Raw genomic sequence first — 25,483 nt, forward strand, 5'->3', positions numbered from 1 at the left:
GTTTGAATATCAGTTATATTTCCCCACAACCAGTTTGAACACATTCCATCTACAATCTTCTCGGAGAGGCCAGCTCTTTGTTTTATGTATGATCACCAGCACTTGCCTGAAAGGCTAACGTGACAACGGCAAGCAGGCAGGACTGTGAGTGTAGAGCCCAACAGGCTTCAAGGTCTGTCATGGATGGAGGGACTAGTGACCAAAGGGAACCTTGACCTGAAATACTTTACTGATGGCATTGGATTCCTGGCTGTGTCCTATTCCTACACTTCTGGCATCCAAGAGCAGTGCGTCTTCTAACTTACTCCTTATCAGTCACTTATGGGAAACATCACTCATTAGACCAATGAAAAAAATTTTTAATGTCACTTATGCTAATTAACACACTCTCTGGTGTAGATATCAATAAGACTACCTTAAGTACCAGATAATCTACTCTAAAAATGATGATCTGTTTTAGGACATTTCAAGTGCTATTTAACTGTCCCTAGGATGTGGATTAGGGATAATCTGCATTAGGCCTTCATGTACAAGCCTACACACAGATGCATACACGCACACACACCCCAAAATGCTTATATTGATGCAACTTAACATAAATTATCATGCAGACCACAGAACAGCCTCAGCAAATAGGAACTACCATGATTTTCATTCCAGTGTTACTTACAATAATAAAAAATTATTTAAATGTTGACTAAGAATGGCTTGCTTCAAAAAAAAATCCTGACACATTCTTGGATTTCTCAATGGCAGCACTTTAATATTTTGGGCTGTAGAATTCTTTGTTGTGGGAGATTGTCTTGTGCTTTGTAGGATGTTTAGCAGCACCCCAGCTTCTAACTCACTAGATGCCAGTAGTACTTCATTTCTCCCAGTTGTGCCAATCAAAAATGACATTGCAAAATGTCCACTGGGGGCAAAATTGCACTTTTAAAAACGTTTCTTTTTTTTTAATTGAGGTATAATTAACATATAACATTGTATTCATTTCGGATGTACGAAGTGATTTGATATCTGTATATATTGCAAAATGATCACCACAGTAAGTCTAGTGACAGTTTTTTTCTTGTGATGAGAACTTCTGTATATGTATATGTGTGTATATATGTATATACACACACACGCGTGCACTCAATGCAATATTATTCAGTCATAAGAAAGAATGAAATTCTGCCATTTTCAACAACATGGATGGACCTAGAGGATATTATGCTACTGCTACTGATACAAGTCAGACAAAGAAATATAAATAGTCTATGTCATCACTTACATGTGGAATTAAAAAAAATAAAACAGGGGGCTTCCCTGGTGGCGCAGTTGTTGAGAATCTGCCTGCCAATGCAGGGGACACGGGTTCGATCCCTGGTCTGGGAAGATCCCACATGCCGCGGAGCAACTAGGCCTGTGAGCCATGGCCGCTGAGCCTGCGCGTCTGGAGCCTGTGCTCCGCAACAAGAGAGGCCGCGATAATGAGAAGCCCGCGCACCGCGATGAAGAGCGGCCCCTGCTTGCCACAACTAGAGAACGCCCTCGCACAGAAACGAAGACCCAACACAGCAAAAATAAATAAATTAATAAACTCCTACCCCCAACATCTTCTTTAAAAAAAATAAATAAATAAAACAAATGAATGAATGTAACAAAACAGAAACAGACTCACAGATACAGAGAACTAGTACTTATTAGTGGGGAGAGGGGAGAGGAGAGGGACAAGAGAGGGGTAAGGCAGTGGTCCCCAACCGTTTTGGCACCAGGGACCAGTTTCGTGGTAGACAATTTTTCCACAGGCCAGGGTGGGAGGATGGTTCAGGCGGGAATGCGAGCGGTGGGGAGCGGCAGATGACGCTTCACTCACTCACCGCTCACCTCCTGCTGTGCGGCCCAGTCCCTAACAGGCTGCAGACCGCTATTGGTCCATGGCCTAGGGGTTGGGGACCCCTGGGGTAGGGGACTAGGATGCAAACTACTACGCATAAAATAAACAAGCAACCAAGATATATTATACAGCACCGGAAAATATAGACATGATTTTGTAGTAACTTTAAATGAAGTATAATCTATAAAAATGTTGAATCACTATGTTGTACACCTGAAACTAATATACTATTGTACGTCAACTGTACTTCAATTAAAAAAAGATCTACTCTCTTAGGAACTTTCAAATACACAATATTATTACTATATTCACCATGCTGTACCTTGACTTCTTTTTTAATAACATTTTCTTCCTAATTATTTGATCACTGAAACCTGTACTGAAGAATCTTCCCCATTATTCTAGCTTAGATGAATATTTACTGCTTCAGCTTAAAGCCTTGAATCACTGAAATAAAACCTTGATGAAACTCCTTCTAGAAAAATAAGGTAGCCAGATACCTTGAAACATTTTTTGCTCACTTAGAATTAACTAGAAAACTCAAAAATCCTTGTTGAAGATCTTTTGAAAATATATCAGTCAATTTCCCTCTCCTTGGTGAAGTACATTAACAGGCAGAGCAGATAAAAACAGCTTTAGTATCTTTGAAGATGGGGAGTCCCCGAGCCTGTGGAAACTCAGGTTTCTGATCGTGCATGATCAAGACACAATATGGACGTTTAGGAAAGTAAGACATTTCTGACCACTGGGAGATACTTTTATCTTGCGACTTGCCGGTTTGAGGCTTATTCAAAGTAGCAAAATCCAAATCCAAACAAGATCCATTATACATAGAATGGATGAACAACAAGGTCCTATTGTATAGCACAGGGAACTATATTGAACATCTTGGAATAAACCATAATGGGAAATAATATGAAAATGAATATATATATGTATAACTGAATCACTCTGCTGTACACCAGAAACTAACACAACATTGTAAATCAACTATACTTCAGTAAAAAATAAATAAATAAAGTGGCCAACACAGTTGGTTTCTGATTATTAATTAAAGCATTTTCTGCATACTGCTTATTTATGTTACTCTCCTGGTTTGGTAGAGAAGAGCCTTCATGACTGGCCTCTGCCTACTCTTCTGGCCTTGACGTTTCTTCACAATTCTTCTAAGTTCCCGACCCTCATTCAGTTTGCATTCGTTTTCCTCCCTCCTTGTATTTTCCTAGAACCCAGTGACCTACCATCAGAGATTTCTCACAGTGCTATTGGTGGAAACTCACCAACTTCATAAGCTGCCTCTTTCTGGAAGTAGATGGGGTTTTAATGATGAATAGGTATCACTACTGAGCAGTAAACATCACCCAAAGCTCACACTGTTTTTCATGTATTTTTCTGATAAAAAATGACCATATGATATTTGACTCTAAGCTTCAAGTTCCAACTTATGGAACATTCAGTTCTACTTTCCAGTCCCCATTCCAACAACACACTCACCAAGAAGGTATTTCTCAATAATAAACATCAAACAAATACAGCTTTCACATGTATACTAGGTCCTTGTCCAATATTCTCTTCATCCAAGTCTTCTTTCTTTGGAGTCAGTCTATAAGAAAACAAAAGTTAGGTATACAATTTTCACCAAAGGTGCTTTAAAATAGACAACCACAGATGGAAGAGCTAGACTCAATACTAGCAATTTCATTATAATACATTTGAGCAACCTTAGAATCAGTGAGGTGTTCTCAGGTTGGTTTCTGCCTCGAAAACAAACCTGTATCAGCTGCACGGAAAGTTATGTGAGGTCTGCTACATGAGAGGCTCAGACCGTCTTTGTCCATCACTTGTTCCCTTCTTTCCTATCCCCCATCCCTTCTTCCTGGCTAGCTGTGAGAAATCTGGAGCCATGCTGGTATGCGTGATGGGAATGGGAAGGTCATTTGGGGATTGAGGAAGGAGAATTAGCTCAGCATACCCAAGTGTATTGAAATGTGTATTCTATAGAAATAAAAAAATCAAATCAAAATGCTCCTCAAGTGTGTGTGCTAGTCCTTTGTTGGAAGTTATCTTTTAAAAGATGTTAGGTTAAAATTTAACAAAGTGAATAATTGTTCAATCTATATTCAACCAGCATGCATTTACTAATGCATTTTTCTAGTAAAACAGTTTAAGCATTCAAAAACTTAAGGCAAATTACTTTACCATCCTAAGCCTCAGTTTTCCTTTCACTAAAAGGAAAAATTTTTTTTTTTTGTTAAATTACGTTTCACTAAAAGGAACATAATTGCCTGCCTCATAAGGGTTATTGTGAGATTAAATGATAGGTAATGCATGTGAAGAGTCTAGCACAGAGCCTGACACAGCAAAACTTCAATACATGGTAATGATACTGCTGAAAAAGAAGAGAAGCAGCAGCAGGAGGGAGAGTTTGAGCCCGGATGGTGGTAAAGGATCATGGTGGTACCATTAAGAAAAATTGAAAACCCAGAAAGAGGACTTGGTTGATTTAGAATAAGGATGATAAAAGCATATGATAATGATGATCTGGCGTATGAAATGGTAAAAGCAAGTTTTTAAGGTTGCATGTTAGGTGCCTAACACTGCCCTATTAGCCTGGGGAGAGGTTGTAGTGTCTTTTTGTGGACAGCAGGGGGCTCCCAGGTACTGGAATGCAGCGAGCAAGGCTCCTACTGTTTTCTGTACTTTGCTCAGTTAACTTTCTTATTGCTGGCAAAAGCGAGCTAGCCTCGTTTGATGCCATGGTTTAAAAGTTGTGTATTACAAAAAGTTGTGTATTCGCCTCCATATATCAGAACTTTTATGTTTAAGTTTCCATTATACCTTCCAGTCCCTTCTCTTTTATGAAACTGCAACAGAAACAACCCATAGGAATCTTTCCTTCTTAACTCAATATATTTGTGTAAATAGCCATTTTATTATTAATCACACATTGACTTTTAAAGTAAAATTTCATTATTTTCTGAATGTAAAAAGAAAGCACTGTCATTAAGAAAAACATACTGAATGAAAGAAAAATCATTAATTACCTCATTGTGCAAAATATTAATAATGCTCACTGATACCCCACGATCATTGTACTCAAAATTATGTGTTACTGCTTCAATGTGTCTTGGCATGTTTTCTTTCAGTATTTTCTCAATAGGAGGTAATAGTAATAGTAATAATAATAATAAAGTGGAAATCAAGGCAAATAGATGACTTTGAATTTTTTTTTGAAGTTTGTATTCCTAGAATCATAAATGTACAATTTTCTCTACTAGGTATTTGAAATCCACTCAAATCCCATGGAGATGGGGTACATGTCAGTCTTTAGCTTAACATTCATCCATCCTTCCCACAGCATTTATGGAACAGTGGGCTGGATCCCATAAATAAGACAAGGTGTTTGCATCAGAAACTCATGGACTAAAGGAGATAACAAAGAAATAAAGTCTACCACAAAAAGCACTAAGAGTTGGAGTTATGGACACAGCAGTGGGAACACACAATGGAGAGAGGTTCTATTCCTGCCTAGGGAATTTGGGGAAGACTCACTAGAATTGCTGGCAGGGTGAGAAGGAAATTCTATGCATAGGAACTGCACATGTGAAGTCATGGAGCAGTGAAAAGTGTTCAAGAAATATTCAGGAGCAGCAAATATTGTTTGTACAAAAGTAACAAGGAAAGGAGAAGTCAAATCCAAGTGAGTAAAGAGCACGTCTATAGATCTGTAATACACTTCTCCCTTCCCCGCACTGTCCTTCTTCCCACTATAGGGTAACAGAGCTTTGTGTCATTAAGTTACTAATTCTGCAATTTCTAGACATAGTATTTCTACCAGTGTATTTTTTTAGTTAGTAATTAGTTTCTTTCTTCAAAGAATCACATCTCAGAAGTCACTTTCCTTCCTCTGATTCTGATTTTTTTTTTAAAGATTTTTCCATAATTAAAAAAAGAGTTCTTTGAAAAGTGGATATCTGTGTAATCTCTACCCTAAAATTGCAAACAAGCAGCATCCACTCCAGGTACTACTCACTTTTCAACATCTTGGTTCACACCTAGCACTTACTGTCCTAAGCAATGTGAGTGTACCTGTAGTCAAAGAAATTCATAATTCAACCAAGAAGCCAGGTATCTATGAAAACTTGTCTCTAATCATTAATTTAAAAGAGAGATGTTGTTTATTGTTTTATTAATGGAGTCGTTTCAGGGATGTACATTAATTTCCAGGATTATTAGTTTTTGGAAATTCCTTTGTTCTTCATTGAATGTGGATTTGAAAGGATGGAAGAAAATAAACAGTTAGTAGGGACAATCTAATGCAAAAAAGGCAAGAGTAACAAGAAAAATGTCCACACTAGCATCTGGCACTATTAATACACAGTTAAATACTCCAAAATACTTCTTGAATGAATGAATGAATGTTGAATGAATGAAAGTTGGTGCTCTGCCCCTCACTTCCACATACATTAAACTCAGTGTGTGTTGGTGCACGTGACTTTAGATGCTAGGCTGTTTCAATATTATATAGAGACTAATATAGTCTCGATAGTCCACTTGATAGCCTTGGTGTGTTTTTTTTAGAACAACAAACTGTAACTTGAAGTACAACTTGTTTCTTCTTATCTTCATGTCCATCTAAAATATCTGGCTCTTCTCCTCTATTATATGCATAATCTTTTCTCAAGTGTTTTTCTATTCTGTGCCTGCCAGCATTTGTTGTTTGTCGATTTTCTGATGATGCCCATTCTAACTGGTGTGAGGTGGTACCTCATTGTAGTTTTGATTTTCATTTCTCTAATAATTAGTGATGTTGAGCAGCTTTTCATGTGCTTCTTGGCCATCTGTATGTCTTCTTTGGAGAAATGTCTATTTAGATCTTCTGCCCACTTTTGGACTGGGTTGTTTGTGTTTTTAATATTGAGCTGCATGTGCTGTTTATGTATTTTGGAGATTAATCCTTTGTCCGTTGAATTGTTTGCAAATACTTTCTCCCATTCTGAGGGTTGTCTATTTGTCTTGTTTATAGTTTCCTTTGCTGTGCAAAAGCTTTTAAGTTTCATTAGGTCCCACTTGTTTATTTTTGTTTTTATTTCCATTACTCTAGGAGGCGGGTCAAGAAAGATATCGCTGTGATTTATATCAAAGAGTGTTCTTCCTATGTTTTCCTCTAAGAGTTTTATAGTGTCCGGTCTTACATTTCGGTCTCTAATCCATTTTGAGTTTATTTTTGTGTATGGTGTTAGGGAGTGTTCCAATTTCATTCTTTTACATGTAGGTGTCCAGTTTTCCCAGCACCACTTATTGAAGAGACTGTTTTTTCTCCATTGTATATACTTGCCTCGTTTGTCATAGATTAGTTGATCATAGGTGCGTGGGTTTATCTCTGGGCTTTTTATCCTGTTCCATTGATCTATTTCTGTTTTTGTGCCAGTACCATATTGTCTTGATTATTGTAGCTTTGTAGTATAGTCTGAAGTCAGGGAGTCTGATTCCTCCAGCTCTGTTTTTTTCCCTCCAGATTGCTTTGGCTATTCGGGGTCCTTTGTGTCTCCATACAAATTTTTAAGATTTTTTGTTCAAGTCTGTAAAAAATGCCATTGGTAATTTGATAGAATAGTAGTATTTTGAAAGATATCTTTTTCTTGTTTTCTGAGCAATAGGCCTCAGAAGTGGGCTTAAAATATTCAGTAAACCATGTTGTAAAGAGATGTGCTGTCATCCAGCCTTTCTGATTCTATTTGCAGAGTACAGCCAGAGTAGGAGCATAATTTTTTTTTAATTGTTCTCTGTGCTATACAGTAGGACCTTGTTGTTTATCCATTCTCTATATAATAGCTTACATCTGCTAACCCCAACCTCTCACTCCTTCCCTTCCCCAACTCCCTCTCCCTGGGCAACCACAAGTCTATTCTCTATGTCCATGAGTCTGTTTCTGTTTTGTAGATAGGGTGATCTGTGCTGTATTTTAGATTCCACATATAACTGATATCATATGACTTTTGTCTTTCTCTTTTTGACTTACTTCACTTAGTACGATAATCTCTAGTTGCAACCATGTTGCTGCAAATGGCATTATTTTGTTCTTTTTTATGGCTACATAGTGTTCCATTGTATATATGTACCACTTCTTCTTTGTCCATTCAGATGTTGATGGACATTTAGGTTGTTTCCATGTCTTGGCTATTGTGAATAGTGCTGCTGTGAACATAGGGGTGCATGTAACGTTTTGAATTAGAGTTTTGTCTGCATATATGCCCACGAGTGAGATTTCTAGATCATATGGTAATTCTATTTTTAGTTTTCTGAGGAATCTCCATAATGGAAAAAAATGAGGTTGCTATTTCTACCACATCTGCAGGTATTTCCTCCACTGAAGTCTTGAACCCCTCAAAGTCATCCATGAAGGCTGGAATCAACTTCTTCCAAATTCCTATTAATGTTGATGTTTTGACCTCTTCCCACAAAACACAAATGTTCTTAATGGCGTCTAGAGTGGTGAATCCTTTCCAGAAGGTTTTCAATTTACTTTTCTCAGATCCATCAGAGGAATCACTATCTATGGTAGTGTTAGCTTTATGAAATGTAGCTCTTAAATAATAAGACTTGAAAGTCTAAATTACTCCTAGATCTATGGGCTGCAGAATGGATGCTATATTAGCAGACATGAGAACAACATTAATCTCATTGTTCATCTCCATCAGAGCTCTTGGGTGACCAGGTGCATTGTCAATGAGCAGTAATATTTTGAAAGCAATCTTTTTTTTTTCTAAGCAGTAGTTCTCAACGGTGGGCTTAAAACATCCAGTAAACCATGTTTACTGGATGTGCTGTCATCCAGGCTTTGTTGTTCCATTTATAGAGCACAGGCAGAGTAGATTGAGCATAATTCTTAGAGGCCCTAGGATTTTTGGAATGGTAAATGAACTCCAGCTTCAACTTAAAATCACCAGCTGCATTAGTCCTTAACACAGCCTGGAGCCAAGCATTGACTTCTCCTCTCTAGTTATGAAAGTCTTAGATGACATTTACTTCCAATATAAGGCTGTTTAATTTACAATGAAAATGTGTTGTTTAGTGTAGCCTCCTTCACTAATGATCTTCGCTAGATGTTCTATATAACTTGCTGCAGCTTCTACATCAGCACTTGCTGCTTCATGTTGTACTTTTATGTGATGGAGACGGCTTCTTTCCTTATATCTGATGAGCCAACCTCTGCTAGCTTCAAACTTTTTTCTGCCGCTTCCTCACCCCTCTCAGCCTTCTTAGGATTGAAGAGAATTAGGTTCTTGCTCTGGATTAGGCTTTGGCTTAAGAGAACACTGTCGTTGTTTTGATCTTCTATCCAGACAACTAAAACTTTCTCCATGGAAGCAATAAGGCTGTTTTCCTTTCTTATCATTCTTATGTTCACTAGAGTAGCACTTTTAATTTCCTTCAAAACATACGTCCTTTTATATTTAGTGTGGAAATAAAGCTGTGATGTTCTTCTCGGACTATAAACTGACAGTCTAAAATTATACAGTGTCCTGCATATCTGCTTTTATATATTGTCAATAAAAAAGTTACAGTTATCTATATTTCATATATACTCATAATTCATTTAATCTAATGAGAGAGCAAATGTATTTGGACAGTTACTAGAAATCTTTTGTACCTTCCAACAACTAGATTTTTCTTGTTTGAGGCAAGTAAGCTTCAGCACATCTCTGCTCAGAAACGACACAGCAAAATTTCAATGTACCAGAACTCGTAGTCCTCTGGATGCTTTCATCTGCATTCTATTTTTAGAAAAAGGAAAGAGATCAAAAGGATAATCAGATACCAAGGCTCTCAAAAAAGTAAACACACTAGTCCTTTTGGATTTCTACATTTATTTCTCAATCGAACTACACACCCAAGATAGCCCAGCTTCCTCTCTGCTCCATGATATCTTTATTCTAGGACCCAGGGTGAAGGAACTGCCTGCCCTGGGACATCACTAGAAAACAGAAGAGGGTAGATTGTGTGATGGCGCCTATAGATTTCGCTGGGAAATCACACATGCCCCATCTGCTCGCAGTTCATTGGCTTAAGCAAGTCCTACGGCCAAGCCTGAGGTCAGCGGAGTGGAGAAATATAATCTCCCCACTGCCAAGAGGCAGACAATATTGTGAACAATAATACAACTCACCATACACACTTAGAAGATATGATCGACATGATTATACTTGTTCCATACGATCACTGACAATTTTAAATGGTCATCCAACCTATTGGAATGAGCACTGTCCAGCCTGGATTCACTGTTGTAGTTCAGACCTGACTCAGTTTCCCTTGCAATCCTAATACCAATTCTCCTGTATCTTTTAGATACACAGTACTATGATGCTCACTAATGCGACGCTTAGAAACATGTCTCTACAGCAAGAACCCCATCACATCCATTGCGTGAGAGCAGAGATAACATTTATGAAGGGCCTACTTGGGGTAAGCCAGACCTACTTGGTTCAGAGCACTCCTGTGTGCTTTAGTTAATCTACTCAGCAACTGAGTGAGGAGGAAAAGATTATTTTCATTTTACTTGTGAACAAACTGACCCAGAGAGCTAACACAAAGTCAAATGGCCAGCAAGGAGTGAAGCTGGGATTTGAAATCAGCATTTTGACTCCAGAGTTCTGGCAAATCAAGCTAGAAAGACAATGACTACATCTTGGACATTCCACAACTAAAAAGGACTTTTTGCCAACTATTAGCCAGAAAACAGAATGACCACGCTCCCCACAGACTCTCAAATGATTCAAATCACTAAGCTGTTCACTGAAAAACTTACAAATATTTATTTTAAGGCTTATAAGGAAAAATCTCCTTTCTCTGAAGCCTAGAGAAATATTTTTCTTTTTTTTTTGCACAGAACACTCGGGGACATTCTGTTTGCAGTGGGAACACGTGGAACCCATTGCTTAAAAGAATAATTGTTCAGAGTGGATGGTTGAAGAGGAAGCGAAGAAGTGGAATTAAAGCTAAGGTTCCCAAGGTACAGCTAAAGAACACATAAAAGAATTGGTAACCAGGTTTCCCAGGGAACAGTGAACAGGCAGGAAAAAAAAAAGTAGAAATGAGTTGCAACAAAGGTAGATATTAACTGATGAACTTATGTAAAAACATTTAGAGAGATTTGGCTTCTGCGTAAGGAATTTCAGACTTTCGTTTTGCTGCTGTTCTGCGTGAATTAGGAGGATGACATGTGCATTCAACCTCCTGTTTTTCAAAAGGACTGAGAGAAGGTGTCCTTGCTAAACGTAAGGGTGGAAGCAGGATGACACTTAGGCTAGGGAAGAATTGGTTTAGGTAACTGGAATAAAAGAAATACAAAGTTTTAACCTTCTTTAGCTCATTTTTAATGATTCTGCAACTGTATACTGTCTGATATGGTATAAAGGAAAGAGCATAACCCTTGGAGACATACAGATCTGGAATCAACTCTCTCAGCCATTTCCTTGTCTACTATATGACCTTAAACAAGTCTCTTGCTTTCTTTGAACTTCAGGTTCCCATAAGAAAAACAGAACAAAACAAACTTAACACAGGATTTTCGTGAAGATTAAGTAAATTGTATACAATTTATATCTGTATCTATATCTATACTTTTGTCTATATCGATAAGTAATCTATATCTGCATCTATACTTGTGTCCATGTCTATATCTATATAGTATTTAAGAGGTGCTCTATGAATGTTAATTGCCTTCTGCCTTGCTGTATTAATCAATTTATTAATGAATTTAACCAGTATTTGTTAAGTGTTTGTTTCATGCCAGCATGGAGGTGATGAAAAGGTGATGAAGACCCAGGCGCTGTCCTTAAGAAGCTAAAGAGAGAAACAGACATACAGACCACATGATTCCAGAAATCACATGGTTTCAGAAACTTAGCTGAGACTGTTGGGTTCAGGCACTGTCAGCTGGCTGGACTGGGGGGTTGATGTCATGACCTGTCATTGCATCACGTGCACTTTGCACAAATGCACTGAAGAAATACGCTACAAGGACAGGGGTTATTTTTCTTTTCATTAGCAGATACTGTGCTCTTTTCAAGCAGGCCTGATTTATCATTTTGGAGTCACTCTGGAGAATTTCATGAACTGACATGATATTCCACGTTTGTTTCAGCTGCCTGGCTGGTCTACTCAGCTCCTTCCTCCTTATCTCTCTCCCCTTCATCCTTCTCTTTGTCCTGATGCCTTCTGTTTCTTTCTCTCTCTTCTTTTCATTCATTTCACAGAGTTTTATGTACTGCCTGCTAAATGCCAGATACCATTTTAGGCACTATTTTAGGGATATAGCAGTTAACAAGAGAAAGTACCTGTTCTCATGGAGATTATATTCTATTAGCAGACAAGAGAAGATAGATGAGAAAACAAATAAATATACAGTATGACAGTTGGTGTAAGTATTAAGGAATAAAACGAAGGGCAAAAACACAGAGAATGACGGGAGTGGAGGGGTGTATATATGCTAATTTAGATCAAGGGAGGTCTATCTGATGAAGTGACATTTGAGCAGAGACTTGAACACAGTAAGGGAACTAGCCACTCATGTATCTGGGAGGAGAGAATCCTAGGAAAAAGGAATAACAAAGCAAAGGCCCTGAAAGGAGAACAGTAAAGAGACCAGGGTGGCAAGATGGAGTAAGCAAAGGAGAGAGAGGAAGGAGATAAGATCAGAGAAATGGACGGAAAGCCATTTGGGATGAATTATAAAGGGCTTTGTAGGCTATGGTAGAACATTGGATTTTGTTCTAAGTAAGGTGGGAACACACTGGAGGATCTTGAATGAAGAAATGACATGATCTGCCGCAAGGAGAATAAAATAGGGAAGAAAAAGAGGGCAATTATAGAGTATGGAGATGTGTTGGAGGCTATGACAATAGTCTAGGGGACAGGGAGTGGGAAGATTAGGATGATAGGAGTTAGATGCTCTTTGATTCTGGATATACTGCAAGGTAGAGCCTACAGGATATGCTGATGAATTGCATGTAGGGTGAAAGAGGGAGAAGAAAATTGTGAGTGATTCCAAGATTGATGGTTTGGGTAACTGACAGAATAGAATTTCCATTTACTGAATTGGGTTGGGGGTACTGAAAAAAGAATATATTAAGGGATGCAGGTAATCAATGTTTAAGAATGAGATATATTAAGTTGGACATCCAAGTAGAGATAGAGTTAGAAGAGAGGTCTGACCTAAAGATAAGATTTTGAGATGTCAGCATTTCATATAGATCATAATAAAAGCCATGGAAAAAACAAGAATATATATACATATATGTATCACCAAATCACTTTGCTGTACACTTGAAACTAACACAATATTGTAAATCAACTATACTTCAATAAAAAAGAAATAAAATACTTGCATATCATAAACCTGATAAAGGGTTAATATTGAAAATACATAAAGAACTCAAACAACTCAGTGACCGAAAATAAAAAGCCGTGGAACAAGACGAAATCACTTTGCAGTGAAGGGAGATAAAGGAGCGAAGTGGTCCAAGGACACAGCCTGAGACGTTCTAAAGTCCTCAAGGATGAGAGGAATCAGTAAACAAGACTGAGAAGGCTGTTTGACAAAAAGCTTTCAGGGATCACTGTCTTTCATTGCCTGGTGTTCAGTGTTTTGAATTCTGAAGTCCTCAAGGATGAGGGGAATCAGTAAACAAGACTGAGAAGGCTGTTTGAAAAAAATTCTCCCAGGGGTCACTGTCTTTCATTGCCTGATGTCCAGTGTTTTGAAGTCAGTTCAATAATATATTTGGTGCTTCTTGGCTGTTTCAGATAGGAGGATAAATCCAGTTCATGTTACTCCATCTTTACAGGTCACAGAAGTCCTGTATTTGTATTTAAAGTATATCTCTTTTAGGAAGAATATATTTGGTTCTTGCTTTTGCTTAATCCAGTTGAACACCTCTGCCTTTTAATTGGAATATTTAGTACATTAAGGCTTAACGTAATTTTTGATATGATCTAATTTAGGCCTACCATTTACCAAATGTTTTATATTTGCTCTCTCTGTGTTTTAAGCTGTATCTCTTTTCCTGCTTCATTTTGGATTAATTTAATGTTTTTAGAAGCACATTTTAGTTTATCTGCTGGCTTTAAAAGATAGACTTTATCTTTAGAGCAGTTTCAGGGTCACAGAAAAATTAAGCTGGAAGTACAGAGAGTTCCCATCACCCCCTGCCTCTCCCCAACCACATAACCTCTCCCACTATCAGCATCTTGCACCAGAGTGGTACATTTGTTATAATCGATGAACCTATATTGGCATATCACTATCACTCAAAGTCCACAGTTTACATTAGGGTTCATTTTTGGTGGTATACATTCCATGAGTTTTGACAAGTGTATAATGACATGTCTCCACCATTTCAGTAACATACAGAATAGTTTTACTGCTCTAAAAATCCTGTGCTCTGTCTACTCATCCCTCCCCACCCCCCAATCCTGGTAACCACTGATCTTTTTACTGTCACCATAGTTTTGCCTTTTCTAGAATGTCATATAATTGGAATTATACAGCATGAACCATTTTCAGATTGGCTTCTCTCAATTAGCACTATGCATTTAAGATTCCTCTATGTTTTTCCATGGCTTGATAGCACATTTGTTTTTAGCTGAATAATATCCAACTGTCTGGACGTACCACAGTTTGTTTCTGTATCCACCTACTAAGGGACATCTTGGCTGTTTCCAAGTTTTGGCAATTATGAAGAAATCTGCTATAAATATTTGTGTTCAGGTTTTCATGTGGACGTAAGTTTTCAACTCCTTTAGATATAATACCAAGGAGCATGCTTGTTGTATCAGAAGGTAGGGGTACGTTTAGTTTTGTAGGAAACTGCCAGTGTCCTCCAAAGTAGCTGCGCCATTTTACATTCCCACCAGCAAAGAATGAGAGTTCCTATTGCTCCACTTCCCTGTTAACATTTGGTGTTGTCAGTGTTTTAAATTTTGGCCACAGAATGGCCAAATAGACATGTAATGATACATTATTGTTTTAATTTGCATTTCCCTACTGACATGTGATGTTGAGCATCTTTTCATATGCTTGTTTTTCATATATGTTGATGGTGTCTGGTGTCCAGGTCATTTGCTCACATTTTAATTGGGTTATTTTCTTACTGTTGAGTTTTAAGAGTAGTTTGTATAGTTTGGATAACCGTCCTTTGTTAGATATGTCTTCGGCAAATATTTTCTCCTAGTCTGTGGCTTGTCTTTTCATTTACTTGACAGTATATTTTGCAGAGCAGAAGTTTTCTGTTTTAATGAAGTTCAAGTTATTATTTCTTTCATGGATCATGCCTTTGGTGTTGTATCTAAAATGACATCAACGTACCCAAAGTCATGTAAATTTTCTCTTACATTATCTTCCAGGAATTATAGTTATGCATTTTGGTCTATGATCCGTTTTGAATTAATTTTTGTGAAGGGTATCTGTGTTTAGACTCATTTTTTTTTTTTTTTTGCATACAGATGTCCAGTCATTCCAACACCACTTGTGTGTATGTCTTTTCTCCATTGTGTTGCCTTTGCTCGTCTGTCAAAGATCAGTTATGTGGGTATATCTCTTGGCTATGGTCCATGGATCTATATGTCCATTCTTTTGCCAATACCACATTGCCTTGATTACTGGAGCTTTATATAGTAAGCCTTGTGGTCAAGTACTGTCAGTCCTCAATGCTCTTCTCCTTTAATATTATGTGGGCTATTGGGCATTTTGCCTCTCTACATAAACTTTCAAATCTGTTTGTGTATATCCACAAAAAACTTGCTGGGATTTTGATTGGCATTGCATTGAACCTATAGGTCAAGTTGGGAAGAACTGATATCTTGACAATGCTGAGTCTTCCTATCTATGAACATGGAGTATCTCTCCATTTATTTAGTTAAGTTGTGAGTTCTTTCAGCAGAATTTTGTAGTTTTCCCCATATGGATATTTTGTTAGATTTATACCTAAGTGTTTTTCTTTTTTGGGTGCTAATGTAAAAGGTAATGTGTGTTTGAAATATCAAATTCCAGGGAATTCCCTGGCGGTCCAGTGGTTAGGACTCTGTGCTCTCACTGCTGAGGGCCTGGGTTCAATCCCTGGTTGGGGAACTAAGATCCCACAAGCCATGCAGTGTGGCCTCCCCCTGCAAAAAAATCAAATTCCACTTGCTTATTGCTGGTTTATAGGAAAGTGATTAGCTTTTGTATATTCAACTTGTATCCTGCAACTTTGATATAATTGTTTATTAGTATCAGAAGGGTGTTTTTGGTTAATTGTTTCAGATTTTCTCCATAGACACTCATTCTAATGGCTTTTTAGCTATACCGCTTTGCACCATTTTTTTTTAGTGATTGCTCTAGGCTTTAAAATATATATACCCTTAATCTTTTACAGTGTACCTAGGGTTAATACCTTACCACTTCATATAAAATGTACAGCTCCATTCATCCTCAAGATCACTTATTCTATAGTTACTATATTATATTGATACATCTAAATTCATTATAAAGCACAGACGACAATGTTATAATTTTTTCATTAAACAGTCATGTGTTTTTTAAAAAAAATTAAGAGGACTGTAAGTCATTTATATGTATATATCTAGGTATTTACAATTTCCTATACTCTCATTCCTTCCTAAAGATTTGAGTTTCCCTCTATTACCATTTTACTTCAGCCTGAGGTGTTTCCTTTAGTATTTCTAACAGCATAGGTTGGCTGGTAACAAATTCTTCTAATTTTCTCTTATGTCATAACACGTTTATTTTGTCTTTGAAGGATATTTTTGCTGGATATAGAAATCTATGTTAATTTTTTCCTTCCTGAACCTAAAAAAATATTGTTCTAATATCTCTGGCCTTCATTTTTTTTTCTGACAGGAAGTCAGCAGTCATTTGATTCACTGTTTACATGTCTATACCATATTTTTCCTGTGGCAGATTAAAAATCTGTCTGCATATTTTTTGATACTCCTTACTTCAAAAGAAGGAGCCTAATTCCCCTCCACTTAAATGGGGTCCAGACTTAGATACTTGATTCTAATAAACAGAATGTGGTGATGCCATGTGACTTCCAAGACTAGATCATTAAAATATGGTTCAGAACACATATAAAGAGCTTCCATCTGGCTGTCTCTCTCTCTCTCTCTCTCTCTCTCTCTCTCTGTCTTGTTCTGAGGTAGGCTGGCCACTACATCATGAGGGCACTCAAGCAGTCCTGGTAAAGGGTCCACATGGAGAGAAACTAAGGCTTCCCACCAAACACCAGCACCAATTTGCCAGCTATGTGAATGGTCCACCTTGCAAGCAGACCCTCCAGCTCCAATCACATCCAGCTTCGGATAACATTTGACTACAATGTCATGAAAGTCCCAGATCACAATCTAAGCTGTTCCCAAACTCTTGTCCACAGAAAAGGTAAGAAATGATGTTTATTGTTGTTTTAAGCCACTAAATTTGGGGATAATCTGTTATGTAGCAATGGATAACTAATACATTTCCTAACGCAAATGTCTCTGCATATTATATTCACTCTGATTCACCAATGCTTCCATTCATTTTACTCGTATAAAAGAAAAAAAAATTGTAAAATTCAAGATGCACCATGGCTGAAAAAATTGATCTATGGAAAATAATTAATTTGTGATAAAACCAATCTATTCTAAAACACCATTTTGTCTTACTGGTTTACTTTCACAGCCTGAGCACTCTGTATAATACTTGGTATATAAATAAGATATTAAATAACTACTGCTGAATGAATGAATGAATTTGTTCTTTCAGGCTTTAAGCTTCTGGAGGGCAATAATTGTGCTTTATTCACCTTTTTATCTCCCTTACATGGGACAGTGCTTAAATGAACATGCACCGTTCACTGTTTGTTGAATTAAATCAAACTTAACTGAAATTCTTGTTGAAGAAAATGATCTGGAAACAGAAGTGAAAAATCACGGCAGAAAACTAATTTTAAATATTTCTGGACTTCCCTGGTGGTGCAGTGGTTAAGAATCCGCCTGCCAATGCAGGGGACATGGGTTCGAGCCCTGGTCCGGGAAGATCCCACATGCCGCGGAGCAACTAAGCCCGAGCGCCACAACTGCTGAGCCTGTGCTCTAGAGCCCGCGAGACACAACTACTGAGCCCATGTGCCACAACTACTGAAGCCCGCGCGCCTAGAGCTCATGCTCCGCAACAAAAGCCACCGCAATGAGAAGCCAATGCACCGCAACAAAGAGTAGCCTCCGCTCGCCGCAACTAGAAAAAGCCTGGGCGCGGCAACAAAGATCCAATGCAGCCAAAAATAAATAAATAAATTTATATACAAAAAAATATTTCTACTGCACATTGACTGGTGCTGGTTTTCAAGCCCCACCACCTATCACATATATGCATAAAAACCACAAATTTAAAAAACTTAAATATTTATATTCAGTTAATTCCTAGTAGACCATATGGATTTTCATAATTTCCACCAATAGAACACACCTTCAAATGTTTCTAGAGAATCTTTGTGACAAATATACAATGATAGGTATATGACTGTGCTTAGGTTGTAAACTATTGTAAGGGGGCAGAGTGAATTCGGCAGATTATCGGCAGAATTGGTAACCTGCACTGCTCCTTATCCAGTTGAGCCTTAAGCCATTTCCGTAGAGTTGTCTTTTATGAGCACAGGGAATTTGAACATTCAGTCATACAACTGAGCAACTTCTTTTCCTCTTTGGGAGGTAGTGTGTATCCAAGGTGTGTCTCAGTGGTTCAGAGCACAAGCCAGACTTCCTAGGTGCAAATCCCAGGCCCACCATTTACCAGTTTTGTGGTCTTTGCCTTACAGCTTAGCATCTGCCTTAGTTTCCTCACCTGTTAAATACAGAAACTAATAGTACCTTCCTCACAGGGTTATTGTGAAGATAAAATGGGTTAACATATGAAAAGTGCCTGACACACAGGAAACACTAATCACAATTAGCTCTTACTGCCCTCAATACCAATCAGGGACTTGGAACATTGCAGGTGACTTGTAAATCATTATTAAATGAATGATTAATTCTGGGAGTACTGTATGGACATCTCTGCCCCCTTTCTGGATGGGGGGGTAGGTATTTGCATTCTATGATCACACAAAAATTTTGATTGTTTATTCCTTTTTAGAAATTCTCGATTAGATCCAAAAGAGGCAGCTGATTCTGTTCACTGATAAAGGATATACAAGTAATACTGGCACCTGATTACACTGAGTTGGGAATTAGAAAATAACACACTCTGGAGTAAGAGGCATTTTTATTTTTCATTTTAACCCCTTCACAATGTGAAAGTGGCAGAAGGGTGTCAAGTATAGAAAAGAACACGGAGTTTCAGAATCAAAGTGTCTTCTGCATTGCTGGGCTTGTGGAAAGATCATTCTAAGTTTCAAACAGGGCCCAGCTTCTCCCACTTGACTGTGGGCAACGCCTGGGATTGGTACGAGGCTTAATCAGACTTTATATCCACAACACCTGTCACAGTGCCTCAGTCGGTAGAAAGCCAGAGAAAAATATTTTACAGGGCTGAAATATTAATACTCGAGGCAACCCGGGCCTCAAACTTTCCATCCGTACCTCAACTTCCACCTACCTGGATGGACCCAAGTCTTCCCTTAGAACGACATTCCAAGGAGCAAGAAAAAGAGGGCCAGTTGAAACCTCTTCTCGGAGTTATGGGAACCACTTCCTTCGTCTGTTGCTAAGGAGGGAAGAAGGACAGAGAGATGAGGCTGGGGGAAAGGAGCGCCTCTACACAGCGGAGCAATAGCCCCGTCCCACTTGGCAGTGGTCCCGCCGGTTCCATGAGTTACCCCGCCCCCAATCTCACCCGCCCTCATCTCGCACTTGGAAAGAAACCCTTAGCAATACAAGCCTGGAAGCCTGGAACCCGGCGTCTCCGAGATGTCCCTGGGGAACGCCAGCCGCCGCAGAGAGGGAACTTCCCGGGGGCCCCACGGCATCCTAGTTGGCGCCGGGCTCAGGCCCTCAACCCTGCCTCCCTCACGAGGCTTTCCCGGAGGCGGCGAGAGCGTGGCCAGCCCGGAGGAGGCCCCAGCCGCCAGCCCGCTGCTAGAAGACCTCAGGCGGCGGCTGGCGAGCGCCTTCCAGCGGGCGGCGCCGCGCGGCGTCTCGAGGCGCTCGCGGGAGGAGGCGGCGGCGGAGGCGGCGCGGGAGGAGCGGAGCCGGGCGCGCGTCGAGAGCGCCCTGGCCGGGCTGCGCGCCGAGCTGGTGAGCCCGCTGGCGGCCGGCTCTCGGGGCCGCCTCTCCTTCGTCCTCTCCCGGGGCCCCCGGCCGCGGGCCGCGCACGCGCCCCACCGAGGGCTTGGGAGGCCGAGCGCCGCTTTTCCCAGGGAGAGGGTGAGGCCGTGCCGCGTGGGCGAGCTGGGCACCGGCCGTCGATCTTCCCCGACCGTGCCGATGCTCCTGCCTCCCAGGCAGCATCCAGGAGGGAAGCGGGGGAGGGGAGGGGTCCGGCAGGGCCCGAGGTGCTGGCTGGCTGTCGAGGGCTGAGTCTACTAGTGACACACCCGAGACCTCCGTCACCACCCCTCCCCAACTTGTTCTATATTTTTCTACCGCATAGAAAGTTCCCTCTAGGGAACTCATAGTACGTGCATGTTATGGGGCTCGGAGGCGGAAGTTTCAATGAAATGAAATCACAGGATGGATGGAGCGAGTCCATCAGCAACTGTTTCTTTTATTCTGCAAGTTTTATCTTTCCCCTGGGTAAGAATTCAGAAAACAAAAAATGATAATAAGGTATTTTGTAAAATTGTAGCTTTTTAACATTAGGCAGGAGGAACTGTAGGTAAATATTTTAGTTACTGTTTTGTGATTTAAACAATTTCCAAGTTAGGTACAATTTGAAAGAGACAAAATGAATAAGAGCAATTTAAGCTTTAAAACGGTGCTGCCCATGAATATGTGTAGTGGAGATTTGGAAAGTTCTAGTCTTTCGCATTGAATACTAATAAAATGTTAACCGCTACTTTAGAACGGATTCAACCATCAGTCAGTTGTCTGATTTAAGAACCTTAACAGTTTACCTTGTTTCTGAGTTTAAGAAGGTAGTCAATTTAATTTTACCTGTGTTAACAATTTGAATCTGACAAGGTATGTATTAATTCTGACCCAGCCATATCGGAGAAACACATGGTTTTCTTCCGATACCTGAGCAGTGGCTGGGCGAGACCCCTCATTAGTAGAGATGGCCTGGAGGGGGGTGCTATGGATGAGGACGCCCACTGGAAGGCTGAGCCCGGGCTTAGTCACCCTGTGCTGCTGACCTGGGCTGTCACCATCCCTCCCATACCTCAGCTGACTCTTTTTTTTTTTTTTTTTTTTTGCGGTACGCGGGCCTCTCACTGCTGTGGCCTCTCCCGTTGCGGAGCACAGGCTCCGGACGCGCAGGCTCAGCGGCCATGGCTCACGGGCCCAGCCGCTCCGCGGCACATGGGATCCTCCCGGACCGGGTCACGAACCCGCGTCCCCTGCATCGGCAGGCGGACTCCCAACCACTGCGCCACCAGGGAAGCCCTCAGCTGACTCATTTAAATCAAGTGAAGAAATTACATTCAGTAAGCTCCGAGGCACTTGAACCTTCACATTCTAACTAGTCGTTCCACTAGTAGGAGTTTTAAGCAAGTAATGCACCGGGGGTGGGGAAGAGGTGGAGAATAAAATTCCAAATAGATGAGGGTTCAAATCCCAGCATTAACACTTACAGGCTCTGCTCTCACTGTTCCTATTACTTTAGGAATGCTAATTAGCAAGTTTGGGTTTCAGCTGTAAAATGGAAATAATAAACTCATAGATCACTGTAAGTATTGTATGAGTTAATGTTATATAAAGTGCATAGAACATAGACACTACTCAGTGGCTCTTACTGTGTTTTGGTTGTGCCCCCAAAGTGACAGATACATAGGCATGGAAGATCAAGGGTTTTTCTGGAAAGGATGCAAAGAATGTCACACACACACAGATGCTGTGTTCCTGGGATATAGATCATGGTCAACATCTTGGCCAACCATTTCACCATTGTGTGTGACCAGTCATGAAGAAGCAAAAGAATGTGGATCCTCAACACCATCACCACTAGAAGAAGCCGTTTTTGATAATGGGCCATTAGCCAGTTTTCTGTAGGAACTGGCACCTATCCATACATGTATGTCCACACATCGTCTGTTAGGGTGGTATTTGTGTAAGGAACAATGATGAACAGGTTCAGTTCATTTAGAGACATGTTGCTACTTATGAAATGTTATTTATGCTATTATTTGTTGTTTGAATTGGTCTTCTTAGTGGCTTGCATTGAATTCCAGGGCCTGGGAGTGAATTCCAGGGGTTCTATATACCTAAAATTGTATGCCAAATTTTGTATGCACATAAAATGCACTTCTTTCATAGCTTTCATTAGATTCTCAGTGGGATCCATGAGGAAAGGAAATTAAGGAATCATTGGTGTTTGACTTTCCTAAACAGGTGTGAGTTACACATACTTTGTTTTGCTTAGATGGTGAGCCATTATCAATAATTCAACTGCTTGATTCTTGGCATGAAAGTATAGGGTGGGTGTTCATCAGTTTCTCCATTTAGTCATTCCTTCACTCAGTCTTTTAACAAACACACAGAGAACCCACCATGTTGCGTGAGCAGGCAGTGCACCCCTAGCTGGGGATACAGTTATGAATAAGAACAAACTGTGCTCAAAATCATCAGTCTAGTGTAGGCTGTGTGCTAGGAGAGGCACATGTACAGAACACTGTGGAAGCACAGATAAGGCGAGACAGAGAAGGCTTCTAAGAAGAGCTGGCATCTGGCTGAGCTCAACAGGAAGTGGGTGGCAAGGGGCAGAGCGGGCAGAAGATGTGGCTCAGTACGACGTGTTTATTCTGGGACAGGCAAAGTTTCTGACCAGCTGCAGTGGGAGCTGGTGTGGGAAGAGGGCCAGGAAATAAAGCTGGAAGCATAGGGCAGGTTTATAGGGCATCCGTTCCACACTGGAGAACAGAAGCTTCCTGTAGGCAAGGTGCCAGGGCTTCTTGTGCTAGTGGTTGTGTTGTTACTGTCTGTTTGCTGGATGTTCATTTACTTTATTCTTTGCAAATTCTTGCTATCAAAGAAATGGTTCCAGGTGCTGAAGAATGAAGAAAAATATGTCAGAGGAAAACTGAAAGAAATTTTATCCAGTGACTTTATTTTGCAAATTAGGAGGGGACCGCCCATATTTGCTTTTTACCAGTGGAATGTCCTGGTTCACCCTGGGGTGGTTTCTTTTGGTGAGTTGATGAGGGGTTTTCAGCAGAGAGAATAGGGTTCTCATGAACTGCATTAAACAAGACCCTAATTGAAGAAATATGCAAATAGTTGATTACTAGTTTTCAACTATAATGCAAAGATTATGTTGGACTAAGCTTTTGTCAGACTGCCTCTTAGGTACACTGCCCGAGAGATCGATCTATTTCTTAATACACGAGGACCTTCACAAACTCCCACTGGAGGGAGGGTGTAAATCAGCCTTGCTGTATAACAGATTTCACTCTACAGTGAAAATTGTTAGATTCTGTAAGTACATGCAAAGGGGTCGTTAAATGTTTTGCTCAACAGGGAGACCATTTAAAATCCTAAAAACTTGAAATGACAAGTAATCAAGTAAATGGGCCCAGGTCCTGAAAGTTCAGGGGGCCCTGAGCAGTTATCCTGGAGCTCAGAAAGCTCATAGAGATAAATGACTCCTTCGCAGATCACATGCCATTGCTTGGAAACAGCCTTCTATGCACAGGAATTTTTCAAATGGATGGCTCTGTGCATGAGCTTTTTTTGTTTTCATTGCAAGGCCATTTCGAAAGCTATTTGTATATCTGGATTTTATCTTATCATAGAGAAAGTCAGTTTTATAGTCAGGCCAAACAGTCAGAACTGGAGAATAAGATGAGAAATACGTCTTTCTTGATATCTTATTTTCCTTTCCTACAAAGTCCTTATTTTTCCTGTGCAGAGAGCAGTTTCATTTGATCCATATCTCAGGCTAATAAAAATCCTTATTTTTTTCTAACTTTTAGCTGGAAATGCATTTCCAGAATTGCCAGCTGGCCAGAACTCTGCTGGATTTAAACGTGAAAATGCAGCAACTGAAAAAGTATGAACTGGAAATTGCATCAGAATTGCAAAGCTCGGAAGATAATGTCGTGAATATGGAATGAGGAAACGCACAGAAGAAGATCTGAACCCTAAAAGTAACATAGACAGCTCTGAAACAATTCTGACAGTAACATTATGGATGCTTTGTGTAAGACTTTAGGGGCAATTTTTAGGCCAAAAGCTTTGATGCCATGGGGAAGTGACAGAAAACATCTACAAGAGGGGAGAGAAAATGGTATGTTGTCAAGTTTTACAGTTATGTATTCATTGTTTTGGCTGGGAAATAGAAGTAAAAAGAATGTACTGAAGAATGCCTTAATGCCAATTTCCAGCGTTCTGTCTTGTGCCATCTTAACTTTCTGATGTTATCTGAACTTTCAGAATCTGTGTTTGCTTTTGTTCTACTTGATTATTCTCGGTTTGTCTGCCCAGTTAGCTGTTCAGTAGCCTTTCCTTCCCGTCCTGTCCCCTTTTTGGAGAATTACTCCTGCCTAGATTCCAACCATACCCTTCAGGTAGAGTCTACCATTAAGGGTGTCTCACCTCTTTGGATATAGTCACGCAGATTGAGGCAGTTTGATCAACTTGTCCTCAGGAGTTTTTGAACTTGAGCTAAGGGAGCAGATGAGTATTAGAAGCTGATGGGAGAAGCTGTGGAACAGAGGGGCTTGGAAGCTGCTGGTGGCCACCATGTGAGAGAATGGAATCTCTAATATAGGAGGTCGAAACAGCACCACTGAGAGCCCAAAAGGGGAGGGAGAGAGCTGCTCTTCCTTGACTCAGGTGCAACTTCTTAAATCCCCAGCCCTTGCTGTCATTTGGGTACATGAAAATCCTCCAATAGCCTCCTAATACCATCTCCTTTTGCCTAAGTCAATTGAGTTGGAGTTTTATGACTTGTACACAAATGGTTCCCAACTAACACAATTCCTTTGTTAAGCTTTTAGGAGTTAAAATGGTTCATGTTGAATTAGAATATCTACCTCTACCTTAAAAGTGGTTCCTTCTTAATGTAAAAAATAAAGTTCTTAAAAAAATAGTTGCAGGTCTCAGCGATATTCATAATGGTCATCGTCTGTAAAAATAAATATTAATTTATAAAATGGAAGTCATTTGCATATTTAATTAACAATAAAAATTAGTTCTGGAAGACAAAGGAGAACAGAATGGACATGGTCTTTCTCTTAAATACAAGTCGTTTTATGTGTGTGAGGGTTTGAGGATTATCTGAACCAAGTTTAGTTTGTCCTTAACTTTTTTTGATCACTCTAAGTGAATTATTTCAGCTCTTTGGTACTTAATTTCTTCCCTCTGTACAACTGAGGTATTACTATGTTCAACTTACAGGACATTGTCAGTGAGCTGTCAGCGATATCCTGATATCTAACCCCTGGATTTCTTGAGAAGTTCTGCATATAA

At 39.8% G+C, this 25,483-nt stretch overlaps 1 protein-coding gene across 1 annotated transcript; it reads left to right on the forward strand.

Moving 5' to 3' along the window:
• Window positions 1-19,781: 19,781 nt before the first annotated feature.
• AARD (alanine and arginine rich domain containing protein) lies at window positions 19,782-25,096 on the forward strand. Its single transcript, XM_030876277.3, has 2 exons — window positions 19,782-20,152; window positions 23,986-25,096. The coding sequence occupies exons 1-2, from the start codon at window positions 19,826-19,828 to the stop codon at window positions 24,124-24,126; spliced, it is 468 nt and encodes a 155-aa protein (XP_030732137.2). The 5' UTR covers window positions 19,782-19,825; the 3' UTR covers window positions 24,127-25,096.
• The last annotated feature ends 387 nt before the right edge of the window (window positions 25,097-25,483 follow it).

Source organism: Globicephala melas, chromosome 17 (assembly GCF_963455315.2).
Source record: "Globicephala melas chromosome 17, mGloMel1.2, whole genome shotgun sequence".
Lineage (NCBI taxonomy): Eukaryota > Metazoa > Chordata > Mammalia > Artiodactyla > Delphinidae > Globicephala > Globicephala melas.